Raw genomic sequence first — 11731 nt, forward strand, 5'->3', positions numbered from 1 at the left:
GGACCAGGGATATTTTTTACATTTCTGCTGTGTTGGTTTAGCTGTAATTTTCCTCTTACTCAATTACTCACACATATTATATACCATTTTTTTCTCTCTATTAAATGGACTTTCTAAAGATACCATTATTTTCATCATATCTTATAATTTACTATAAAATATGATGAAAAAAATGGGGAAAAAAAAAACCCACACTTTTACTAACTTTGACCCCCAAAATCTGTTACACATCTACAATCACCAAAAACCACCCATGTTAAATAGTTTCTTAATTTTGTCCTGAGTGTAGAAATACCCAATGTTTACATGTTATTTGCAAGTTATAGGGCAATAAGTACAAGTAGCACTTTCCTATTTCCAAACCAATTTTTTTTTTCAAAATTAGCGATAGTTACATTGTAACACTGATATCTGTCAGGAATCCCTGAATAACCCTTTACATGTATATATTTTTTTAAAAGAAGACAACCTAAGGTATTAACTTGGGGTATTTTTACTCTTTTCATGCAACCATTTTACCACCAATCTATGCCAAAGTTTGGGAAGGAAAAAAAGAGGTGATTTTTTGACAAAATAGCAATTCAAGAATATATGTACTAAGAACGTTAAGGGTTACTGCCAAATAACACCCCAATATGTGTTCAGCAACATCTCCTGAGTACAGTGATATCACCCATGTATAGGTGTGTCGGGTTCTCTGGGGGCTAAAAGGCCTAATTTTTAGGGGGTGCATTCCAGTTTTCCAACTTGGAATTTTCAGATCTGTCATCATGCATGCACCCATGTCCTATTTTGGACATTTCTGAAGCCAGCCAATGTAATTTACCCCATCAAACCATATATTTTTGAAAAGTAGACACCCTAGGCTATTTTAAAAGCTGGTATTTTAAAGGGACATGAAACCCACATTTTTTCTTTCTTGATTTAGAAAGAGAATGCAATTCTAAACATCTTTCAAATTTACTTCTATTATCTAATTTGTTTTATTCTCATGATATTCTTTGCTGAAAAGCATATCTAGATATGCGCAGTAGCTGCTGATTGGTTGCTGCACATAGAAGCCTTGTGTGATTGGCTCACCATGTGCATTGCTTTTTCTTCAACTAAGGATATCTAAAAAATGAAGCAAAATAAATAATAGAAGTAAATTGTAATGTTGTTTAAATTTGTATTCTTTTTCTGAATCATGAAAGAAAGATTTTGGGTTTAGTGGCCCTTTAACACTTTCCATGCACTAATTCAACCAGCAGTCTTTGTCAAACTTTTTTTTTGTGTTATTTTTCATACACATTGTACTTTAGGCATGGATTCTCAATTCCTGTTATATGTTACTGCCAAAGAACACCCCCATATTTGTTCAGCAAGATCTCCTGAGTACAGTGATACCACCTATGCATAGGTTTGTTAGGTTGTTTGGGGTTTGCAATGCCAAACTTCTGACATGTGTTTGATTTTTTTCAAATTTAAAGGGACAGTCAAGTCCAAAAAAAAAACTTTCATTTTTCAAATAGGGCATGTGATTTTAAACAACTTTACAATGTACTTTTATCAACAATTTTGCTTTGTTCTCTTGGTATTCTAGTTGAAAGCAAACCTAGGAAGGCACATATGATAATTTCTAAGCCCTTGAAGACCGCCTCTATTTTATTTACTTTTCACAGCAGGGGAGAGCAAGCTCATGTAGGCCATATAGATAGCATTGTGATCACGCTTGTAGCTAGTGGCAGACACTGCACTAATTGGCTAAAATGCAAGTCAATAGATAATAACTAAAAGTCATGTGATTAGGGGCGGTCAGAAGATGCTTAGATACAAGTTAGTCACAGAAGTAAAAAGTGTATTAATATAACAGTGTTGGTTTTGCAAAACTGGGGAATGGGTAATAAAGGGATTATCTATCTTTTTAAACAACAAAAATTCTGGTGTTGACTGTCCCTTTAACATATCTTTGCCTATCTTCTTTTGGGGGGCCTTTTCACATACCCCAATTTATTTGCTCGCCATGAACGTGCATATATTTCAGAAGTTGAGGCCCTTGTCTTCCGCATAATTAGGTAGGGCTGCAGCAGCTGATCTGCCAGATCAACCCCACCCATATGCCGGTTATAAGCCTTGATGCCCACTGGCTTCATTGTGCTCTCAGCTCTGCCACGTACAGAGACCTCCACAGTCCTCCCATTGTGGATCGTGGTAAGAAGGTACACATCTTCTTGTCTCTGTACTTAACTGCCAACAGCTCCTTTTGGCGCAGAGCTGAGATTTCCCCCCTTCATGGCGGGGTGCGTGGAAGTTGTTCTAGGAAACCTGCGCGGTTCTTTTTAATTGTACCACAAGTTACTGTATCAAAGCAATACAGTAGCTCGAACAAAAGGACACTTTTATAGAAATTATCTAAATACAAGTGGTACCCTTTGTTCATCAGGGGTAATATCAGGTCCCAGGCAATCTTGCCACTGGTTCCCATATGTTCTGTCAAAGTGGATATCCTTTCCCTCGTACACCCGGAGGGCCCGAGTATACCCAGTCTCGCTCTCACAGAGCTTATACACCTTTGCCCCATACCTGGAGCTTTTAGAAGGAATATACTGCTTGAATCCCAGCCTTCCCTTATACTTCATCAGGGATTCACCCACGCATATATTCCTTCCAGGTGTATAAGCCTCTGCAAACCTGGCAGCAAAGTGGGTAATCAGGGGGTGGGTTTTATACAGCCTGTCAAATTGGGGATGCTCCCTTGGAGGGCACAGGCTGTTGTCGCTGAAGTGCATGAAATGTAGAATCATTTCATACCTCTTCCTCGACATACTCTGGGAGAAAATGGGGGTAGAGCAGATGGGGCTACTACTCCAGTAGGAGCGAATGGAGGATTTCTTTAAGATGCCCATCAGCATAGTCAATGCCCAGAATTGTTTTAAATTCTGGCACATCGATGGGGGCCCATTGCTGCTATGCCAAATATGAGTCAGGCTTTGAAGAACGGAACTGATGCGATGGGCATATAAATTAGTTTGGGCGACAATGTTCCCCAATACATCATTGCCCAGAAACACCTCCATAAACTGTTGGGGGCTAAATCCTGCAACATCCATATTGATGCCTGGAGTTGCAGTGAAGGGTGGGATTTCTAGCCTCTGGTGATGAGGCACTACCCACTCCTCAGCAGCAGTGCCAGCTGGAGCAACAAGTCTCCTTCTGGCAGGGGGGCTAGCAGCCACAGATATATCACTATCAGTTGAGACTGTATCTAATGATGTATCTGAGCATATGGCAGGGTCAAAACACCAAAATAAAATTAACTAAGTGACTCTGAAAAGAGCCTTTGGGTCTCACAAAAAAAATTACTAAAAACAAATTAACCCCTAAAACAAATGCACAGACAGCAAAAAAGTGCAGCTGTGCTACTGCCAGTGATTTATAGTGATCACTGGAAGCTAGGGGTTAATGGCTCTGAAAAAAACCTTTGAGTCTCACAATTTTTAACAAATATATTAGATAAATCTCTCTCTCCTAAACACAGATCTCTCTCTCCCACAAAAACGCAAGTGAGGAGAGGGAGGGAGATCCACACTGATCAGAGTCAATATTTAAATCTTTATTATGAGGCAGGCTAGGGACACCCCCAGAAGCCCCATCATGCACTAGGCATCACCATATTTGAAGCCACATGGGTGTGGGGGAGGGGGGGCTATATGGAGCTTTTATATTAAAAAAAAAATTTTTTAATTATTTTTACTACTTACTCAGTGCACAAGCAGAGCATCGGAAGCCTTTTCAATCGCTTCCGATGCTCTGCTAGACTGCCTGGCTCCACATGGAGCAAAACCGGAAGTGATCACTCGTGGGGAGTGATCAATCCGGGACCCGGCAGTCGGGAACAGTATTTCAGGATGCCTTGACATCGAGGCATAGCTGCAATACTGTTAGAGCGGCTGGAAGCTATCTCGATCGCTTTCAGCGCTCAGATTACTTGAGGACATAAAAAAGGTACGTCCTTGTTCACTAAAGGGACAGTCTACACCAGAATTGTTATTGTTTTAAAAGATAGATAATCCCTTTTTTACCCAATCCGGGACCCGGCAGTCGGGAACAGTATTTCAGGATGCCTCAACATCGAGGCATCGATGCAATACTGTTAGAGCGGCTGGAAGCGATCTCGATCACTTTCAGTGCTCAGATTACTTGAGGACATAAAAAGGTACGTCCTTGGTCGTTAGAGGGACAGTCTACACCAGAATTGTTATTGTTTTAAAAGATAGATAATTCCTTTTTTTACCCATTCCCTAGTTTTGCATAACCAACACAGTTATATTTATATATTTTTTACCTCTGTGATTATATTGTATCTAAGCCTCTGCAGACTGCCCCTTTATTTCAGTTCTTTGACAGACTTGCAGTTTAGCCAATCAGTGATGGCTCCCAGGTAACTTCACGTGCACGAGCACAGTGTTATCTATATGAAAAACATGAACTAACACCCTCTAGTGATGAAAAACCTGTTAAAATGCATTCTTAAGAGGCGGCCTTCAAGGTCTAAGAAGTTAGCATATGAACCTCCTAGGTTAAGCTTTCAACTAAGAATACCAAGAGAACAAAGAAAAATTGGTGATACAAGTAAATTGGAAAAATGTTTAAAATTACATGCCCTATCTGAATCATGAAAGTTTTTTTTGGACTAGACTATCCTTTTAACAACCGTTTTTGTAGGACGTACCTTGTACATCCTCGGTCGTTAAGGGGTTAAAGCAAATAGTTGGTGGAGTTTGGCTATTAAAAAATAATCACAGTAAAAAGGATGTTAACCTTTAAATGCCGTTATAGCATTCTATTCTGTCCTAATTGCGCTGGGCTTTAGCACCATTAGGATGGAATAGAACGTCCTAGCCGTTTGGCTGTCCTGAAGCCAACGGCGAATCCTAGATGTGATCAAGGTCTGATTGCATGCACTGCTATATAACAACATAGCCAAGTCTTAACATTTTTTAAACATATTAACCCTTTCATGACAGGGTAAATTTGTCTACATCGGAACGTTCTTCTGATGTAGACAAATTTACCCTGTCTTGAAAGGTTTAATATGTTTAAAAAATGTTAAGACTTAGCTATATTATTCTATAGCAGCACAACAGCAATGCCTTACAATTACAAAATGTTTACTGTCCCTTTAAACTGTCTGTTTAACCTCTGTTACAATCACAAGAAAAGCACAAACATAAAATTTTACATATACAATAAATCACAGTATGTTCAAATTAACATTTGCATATGAAATAGGATGTAGTTTTTAAAATGTAACAGCTGAAGCATAAGGAATGGACTCGAACATATAAACTAATAAGGTATAGGTGCTTTCATATATGTTACGAACCTAAGGATCATGGCTTTTCAGATATTACTATAGGCAGTAGGCTGCTTGGGATAGGAATCACATTTTCTACTTACTATATTTATATTCTCCATATACTGCATCATTGTTTAAGATGCTTTTTCTAGTATTACAGCTATAGAATCATAGCTTATCTTTTAGTTAAAAACTTTAAACCAGATACTTTATTATACTATATATTTCTTTAAACAAATGTATAAAATACGGGAAAAGGAATGAGAGGTAACAAGGGATAAGGAAACGGACAAGACAAGCAACTATAAATTCATGGATGACCACAACAATTAGGATATCGAAAGGGCAGTGCCGGATGCAAAAATAATTATGTAGAAACCAAAAAGAAAGGAAAGAAGCATCCCCTAGGCTCACTTAAATCCCTAATACAGAATTTCCTCCAGTATATATACACTACAGAACGGGTAAAGAATAAAAATTAAAGTTTAAAAATATATGAGCGCAATAAAAGATAAGTAAAATCTAAGTGCAACCTCTGATGATTGGTGTATAACAATAGCGCTCATAACCCCTTCACCGCAGAGGAAATGACCACCTATACGCCCTCACATCTGCACTCCCCAAGACCCCAAAAAGCGGCCGCGGCACTCTGTCCCTCACTAGTGGCTACCCTAAAATCACTCAGCATTTTCAAATGGACCGACAGGGGCTGTCGTGGAGGAAAATCCCAAGACTGTCCTATCAGAGCAATCCTATGCAATGCCAGATCAATAAAGAACAAAACAGCTATTATTGCCGACCTTATTGAAACATGCAAATTAAAATCATGGTTAGATGAAAATGCAGGGCCTATTCTAGAGGCAGCTATTCCAGACAAATTACACGGTGTTCCACCGCCCGAGACAAGATCGCAAGGGAGGCGGACTTATAATCTGTGGGAAAACATCCTTAAATCCCAGACCAATATCAGACCACAAAACCCAATCTTTTGAATGCGCAGCTGCCAGCCTCTCAAAAGAGAGAGGTTTCCGAATACTGCTAATATACAGAACACCAGGAAATAGGAAGAGATTTCTTCAGGAACTCCCAGACCTTTTGGCTGGCTTATTCCTTGAACACCCCAGATGGCTTATATTAGGAGACTTCAACACTTGGATAGACATCACCCTATCCCTGATTGGGCAGGATCTCCTCAGCTTGATGAGTACACTCGGTTTTACACAAATCGTCACCACTCCCACCCACAGAAAAGATCATACACTTGATCTAGTGTTGCAGTCTGGACTAGAAGTGTCACCAGTAACTGTAAACCCAGTTACCTGGTCAGAACACCACTCCATTCACTTCTCCATTGTATCACTATCAACCAGACACCAGCCTCAGAACCTGGTCAAACACCGCTCATTAAAAAAGGTGACACCACTGGATGTAGCATCACATATGGATCTAAGTGAACTAATGGGCACCTGCGAAGACCCCAGCTCCTTAGTCCGACTCTACAACAAAATCATGAGAGACACCCTAGAAAGCATGGCACCAACTCGCATACGCACTGTCAAAGCCCACAACAATGCACCGTGGTTTGATAGCTCCATCAAAGAAATTAAAAGAACAGGACGTAAGCTCGAGAAAAAGTGGCGCAGAACACATGGTCCAGAGGATAAAGCCGCTCTTACCAAACATCTAAATAAATATCAATCCAAGATAACTCAGAAAAAAAATCTTAATTTTTATCACACTAAAATTGAAAAATTAGTGGCAACTCAACTTGAAGCCCATCTATCACGCCTGAACATATTCAATCCTCTCCAGTCAGGCTTCAGATGCCGCCACAGCACTAAAACAGCGCTAGTCTGTGTGCTAAATGATCTCCTCATGGCAAGAGACAAAGGTGATTACTCATTCTAATCCTCCTGGATCTCTCAGCTGCATTTGACACCATTGACCATAGGATTCTAATAGAGCGCTTGCAGCACATCTGTGGTCCAGGAGGCACAGTCCTTAACTGGTTTAAATCTTTCCTCGCTGGTAGATCACAGAGAGTAATATCAGGATCAAGCTCATCAGCACCAACAGAACTGGCCTGCGGAGTTCAACAAGGATTCATCCTGTCTCCCATGCTATTCGGAATTTACTTAATACCACTGAGGGACATCATTAACCAACATGGCCTAAGGTACCATTGTTACGCTGATGACACAAAACTCTACTTCTCCTTTGCTCCAGATACTACAGACCCAGCATGCCGTATAAACAGTTTCTTAACAGACCTCATAGAATGGATGAATGCTAGCTGTCTCAAAGTGAACCCGGACAAAACAGAGTTACTCTTGGTGAGGGGACCCCGGGCATCAAAAATATCCCATGATCACCCAACTGGCCTGGAGCTTGGAGGCTCTGAACTTGTTAGTTCAGCAAAGGTACGAAACCTCAGAGTGCTGATTGACGCTGGACTATCTTTTAAACAGCAGATTTCCTCCGTAATAAAATCTGCCTACTTTCATCTAAAAAACATAGCCAGGATACAACACTTAATTCCACCGGATGATATGCCAACATTAATCCATGCATTTGTATCCTCTAGGCTAGATTACTGCAATGCACATTAATTGGGCCTCCCAAAAAAAGAACTCCATCATTGTCAGACGGTACAAAACGCAGCAGCCAGACTACTGACCAATCAAACTCGCTTCTGCCACATAACACCTGTTCTCCACTCCCTGCGTTGGCTTCCAATTAAATGGCGAACATATTTTAAAATTGGCCTGCTGACCTTCAAAGCCTGATACCCTACATCCCATCCCGCTCACTTAGGTCAGCCAACACATCCCTCCTCTCAGTGCCAAGAATAAGGACAAACTCAGGCTCCAGCGCATTCAGCCACGCTGCCCCTACTTTCTGGGACTCTTTACCGTGCACAGAGAGGCTCCATCCTTACAGACTTTAAAAAAAAAAGCTAAAGACCCACCTCTTCCATCAGGCATTTAGCCCGCTTATCTGACCTTCAGAAACTCCTAACTTTTATGTCTTATGTTGGTATATTTGTAAAGTGCTTTGAGTCTCACAGGGAGAAAAGCACTATATAAATCGCAAATTATTATTATTATTATTATAAAGTAAGAAGCTAGTACAGACAGGGTGACTATCCCCATTGGAGCATGTGAGGCAACTGCAAAGATCACTAATCACAAAGCTATTTGGTAACAGTTAACCCCCAAAGAGCCAAAAGGAAGGCCTTTGAAAAAACATTTACGAAAACGTACGTCAGGCATTTCGGTGCTATCTCCTGGTGAATGTAATATGGAGCCTGGTTGCTCTGAGGAATATGAACCTTGATTTTTCAAATAATTTTCATTTCTTTCATTGTTTAATCGAAACTTAGTATGGGGACACCAAGTGTTTTATAAATAATAGGTGCAGTTGTTTGGCAATAGAATAGATAGTAGCCAATTCCTTTGGCCCTTAGAGACTTAACAGTCACCAAACAACGTTTTGTTTAGGGGACTTTTTGCAGTTGCCTCACGTGTTCCAATGGAAAGTCCCCCTGTTTGTACTGACTTCTTACTTTATATAAACAAGATTGTTATCCACCAATCATCAGGAGTTGCACTGAAATTTTACTAATGCTTTTATTGCACTCATAATTTTTTAAAATTTTATTCATTAAAAATGTTAAAGGGATACTAAACCTATTTTTTTTCCTTTCATGATTCAGACAGAGCATGCAATTTTAAACAACTAAACTTTTAAACAACCATTTTAGGTTCAACACCCTGGATAGCGATTGCTTATTGGTGACAAAATTCAGCCAACTAATAAGCAATTATAACCTAGGTTCTGAACCAAAATGGGCTTGCCCCTAAGCTTTACATTCCTGCATTTTAAATAAAGATAGCAAGAGAACAAAGAAAAATTGATAATCTGAGTAAATTAGAAAGTTGCTTAAAATTGCATTCTCTACCTGAATCATTAAAGAAAAATGTTGGATTTAGTATCTCTAAGTTTTATTCTTTACCCGTTCTGTAGTGTATATATAGTAGAGGGAATTTTGTAATAGTGATTTAAGTGTGACTAGGGGATGCTTATTTTCTTTTTCGTTTCTAAATAATTTAAACAAATGTAACAAATTTATTTTGTAAAGTCACACTAACAAAATTTATTAAAGAGTGTACCTTTTTTGCTGTGTATCCTCCACCAACAGCAGAGCCTAAAACAAGATAACGAAGTTTCAACAGCCTAGATGCCAGTCTTGCAACCCAAAAGTGTCGCTGAGTCTGGTATCCATAGCTCACAGGCAAAAGTCTGCTTCTTTGTGGTGGAAGGCGAGACAATGTGGAGTAACATAATGGTGAAGTTCTTGGTAAAGGTCTTCGACATCTAAAGCTTGGCAAAAAATGATGGTGATGTCTTCGGAAATGCAGATTATGCAGTGGAAATTTTGTTTCTTGGACAGAACGCTTATTTACCAAATTTCTGCAAACAACGCTATGGGAACAAATAAAATAAAGTATACATTTTTCACAAATTCAACTTCAATGCATATTTCAGACTAAATATAGCAATTCATATGTAATTAAAATTTGTTGATTTGGTTTGTATTTGAATTCACAAGCATCAGATAAGTGTGAAACATATTACATAAATATTACAATTTTGACATATACGGAAATCTCTGCATAAAACTGCACATTGTAGAGGGTAAGTCTTTCTTAAATACATTTTCTAAAATAAATATGAATTTAGGCATTACAATAAAAATTAATTTATGTTAAATATGTCCAAATTAAGCCCCATGGGTTCAGAGAATAGGATGTCTATTTGGAAAGGTAACAATTAAAATTACAGAAGCCGATTAATTTGGACTGTTAATGCACAGATAAGAGAGACAGAAAGAGAGACTAAGGGCTTAAAGATCTAAAGTTCTCTCAGGTGAGATGATCTAAGAGGTCTTGTCAATGCAGCGAGGTATCTAAAAGAATTTTATAAACACAAACTTTACATTGAGGGCTGTTTAACTGAGTATAAAGAGTTATGTATATAAAAGAGAAAGACTCCTATGTTACAATGTGTGATTTCTTTCCATGGCAGCGAGTTTTTAATCATTGGGCCCTAAGTCTTGGGACTCACTCATTGGTTCACATGGTCAACTCCAACATAAACAAAATGTATTTAGCACAAAAACATCAATTTTTCAAAAAATAAAGCTCTGCGATACTTTTGCAACATGACAGAACAGAGAATTTTTTTGACAGTGTAACTTCAAATTTTATATACAGTGATTGCCAAAGTGCTTAAATTTAACTCTGGCTTTTTTGGACTATTTGTAATAGAAGGAATGTGGAAAACAAAAATTACTTTAAAATAGTGTGTATCAGACACACATTTCTTATGCATGTAATAGAACCATTACAAAATGTTTATAGAAAAAATAAGACTTCATTATTGCGTCAAAAAAATGTATTCATTAGTGTTGTCATTTAATTTTACTTTGCTGAGAAAACTTTTCTTTTTTTAGTCTAGCTACGGTAAAACAAATATGCAGCAGTTACCGTTCTAGTATCAGTAGAATGATTACTTTGTATTTACAGCAAGTTACAAAAAAACTTTAAAAAATATTTTATTTAGTCATTTTGATGTAAACATATTTTAACCATTTCAATTTCTGCGCTTTCTTAACATTACCTAGTTTTACATTATATACATTAAGTTGTCATTTTAATAAGGCGCAGTTATCAATTTATATATTACAGAGACATAAAACGAAAGCTGTCTCATTCTATGTGACATTAAGCAAAAGTAAGGACATCATTACAAGGGTTATCCTCTTCTCCCATCCAAAAACAGAAACCATCCATCAGAGACACCCACCGGGCGGCCCGCAACATCCTGTGGCACTGGGGAGAAGTACTGCACCCCCTAGCATACAGCCTCACTGCTAAACAAGGGCACCCCGCAGCTGTCACTCGCCGCACTTCCGGGAAGCTCCACAAGACCGGCTGTACCAGCTTGTCCGACTGGGAACTTGAGTCACTGTACAAGATCCGTGGCAGAAACGTTCCGCAACCAGTAACACAGTGAGCTAAATGCTGCTTTTAGTCATTTGTGTGTCATGGACTATGGTAGTTGAGTTTGCAGTTTTATATCGAAGGTAAAAATCTTATTTAAGTGTTCTAAACCAAAGAGGGGCTATATTTTAATTTGGGATACAAAAGTCACTTTTATCCCCCGTAGACTTTCCCCCGACAGCAGGTTTGCTTCAGCTCTGTTTATAAACATTAGTACAATATTTCAAACACTCAGCTTACTTATTGTTTATACATTTGGAGCTTTATGCTTTACACTAACAATGCAACACACCATTTATTGGCTCACAATCTACTACTGAGGACTAGG

General features: G+C 38.7%; 1 protein-coding gene across 4 annotated transcripts in view; it reads right to left on the reverse strand.

Annotated features, from left to right (window-relative positions):
* OPA1 (OPA1 mitochondrial dynamin like GTPase) overlaps positions 1 to 11328 on the reverse strand; it is a 267989-nt gene extending 256661 nt beyond the window's left edge. For all 4 annotated transcript variants that reach the window (XM_053710217.1, XM_053710215.1, XM_053710216.1 and 1 more), the window contains exons 1-2: positions 11207 to 11328; positions 9511 to 9823 (exon numbers count right to left, since the gene is read on the reverse strand). In XM_053710217.1, coding sequence (XP_053566192.1) covers positions 9511 to 9823; positions 11207 to 11223 — 330 coding nt within the window. In that variant the 5' untranslated portion in view covers positions 11224 to 11328. The remainder of the gene's footprint in view (positions 1 to 9510; positions 9824 to 11206) is intronic.
* Positions 11329 to 11731: the final 403 nt, after the last annotated feature.

This window comes from Bombina bombina, chromosome 4 (assembly GCF_027579735.1).
Source record: "Bombina bombina isolate aBomBom1 chromosome 4, aBomBom1.pri, whole genome shotgun sequence".
NCBI classification, from domain to species: domain Eukaryota; kingdom Metazoa; phylum Chordata; class Amphibia; order Anura; family Bombinatoridae; genus Bombina; species Bombina bombina.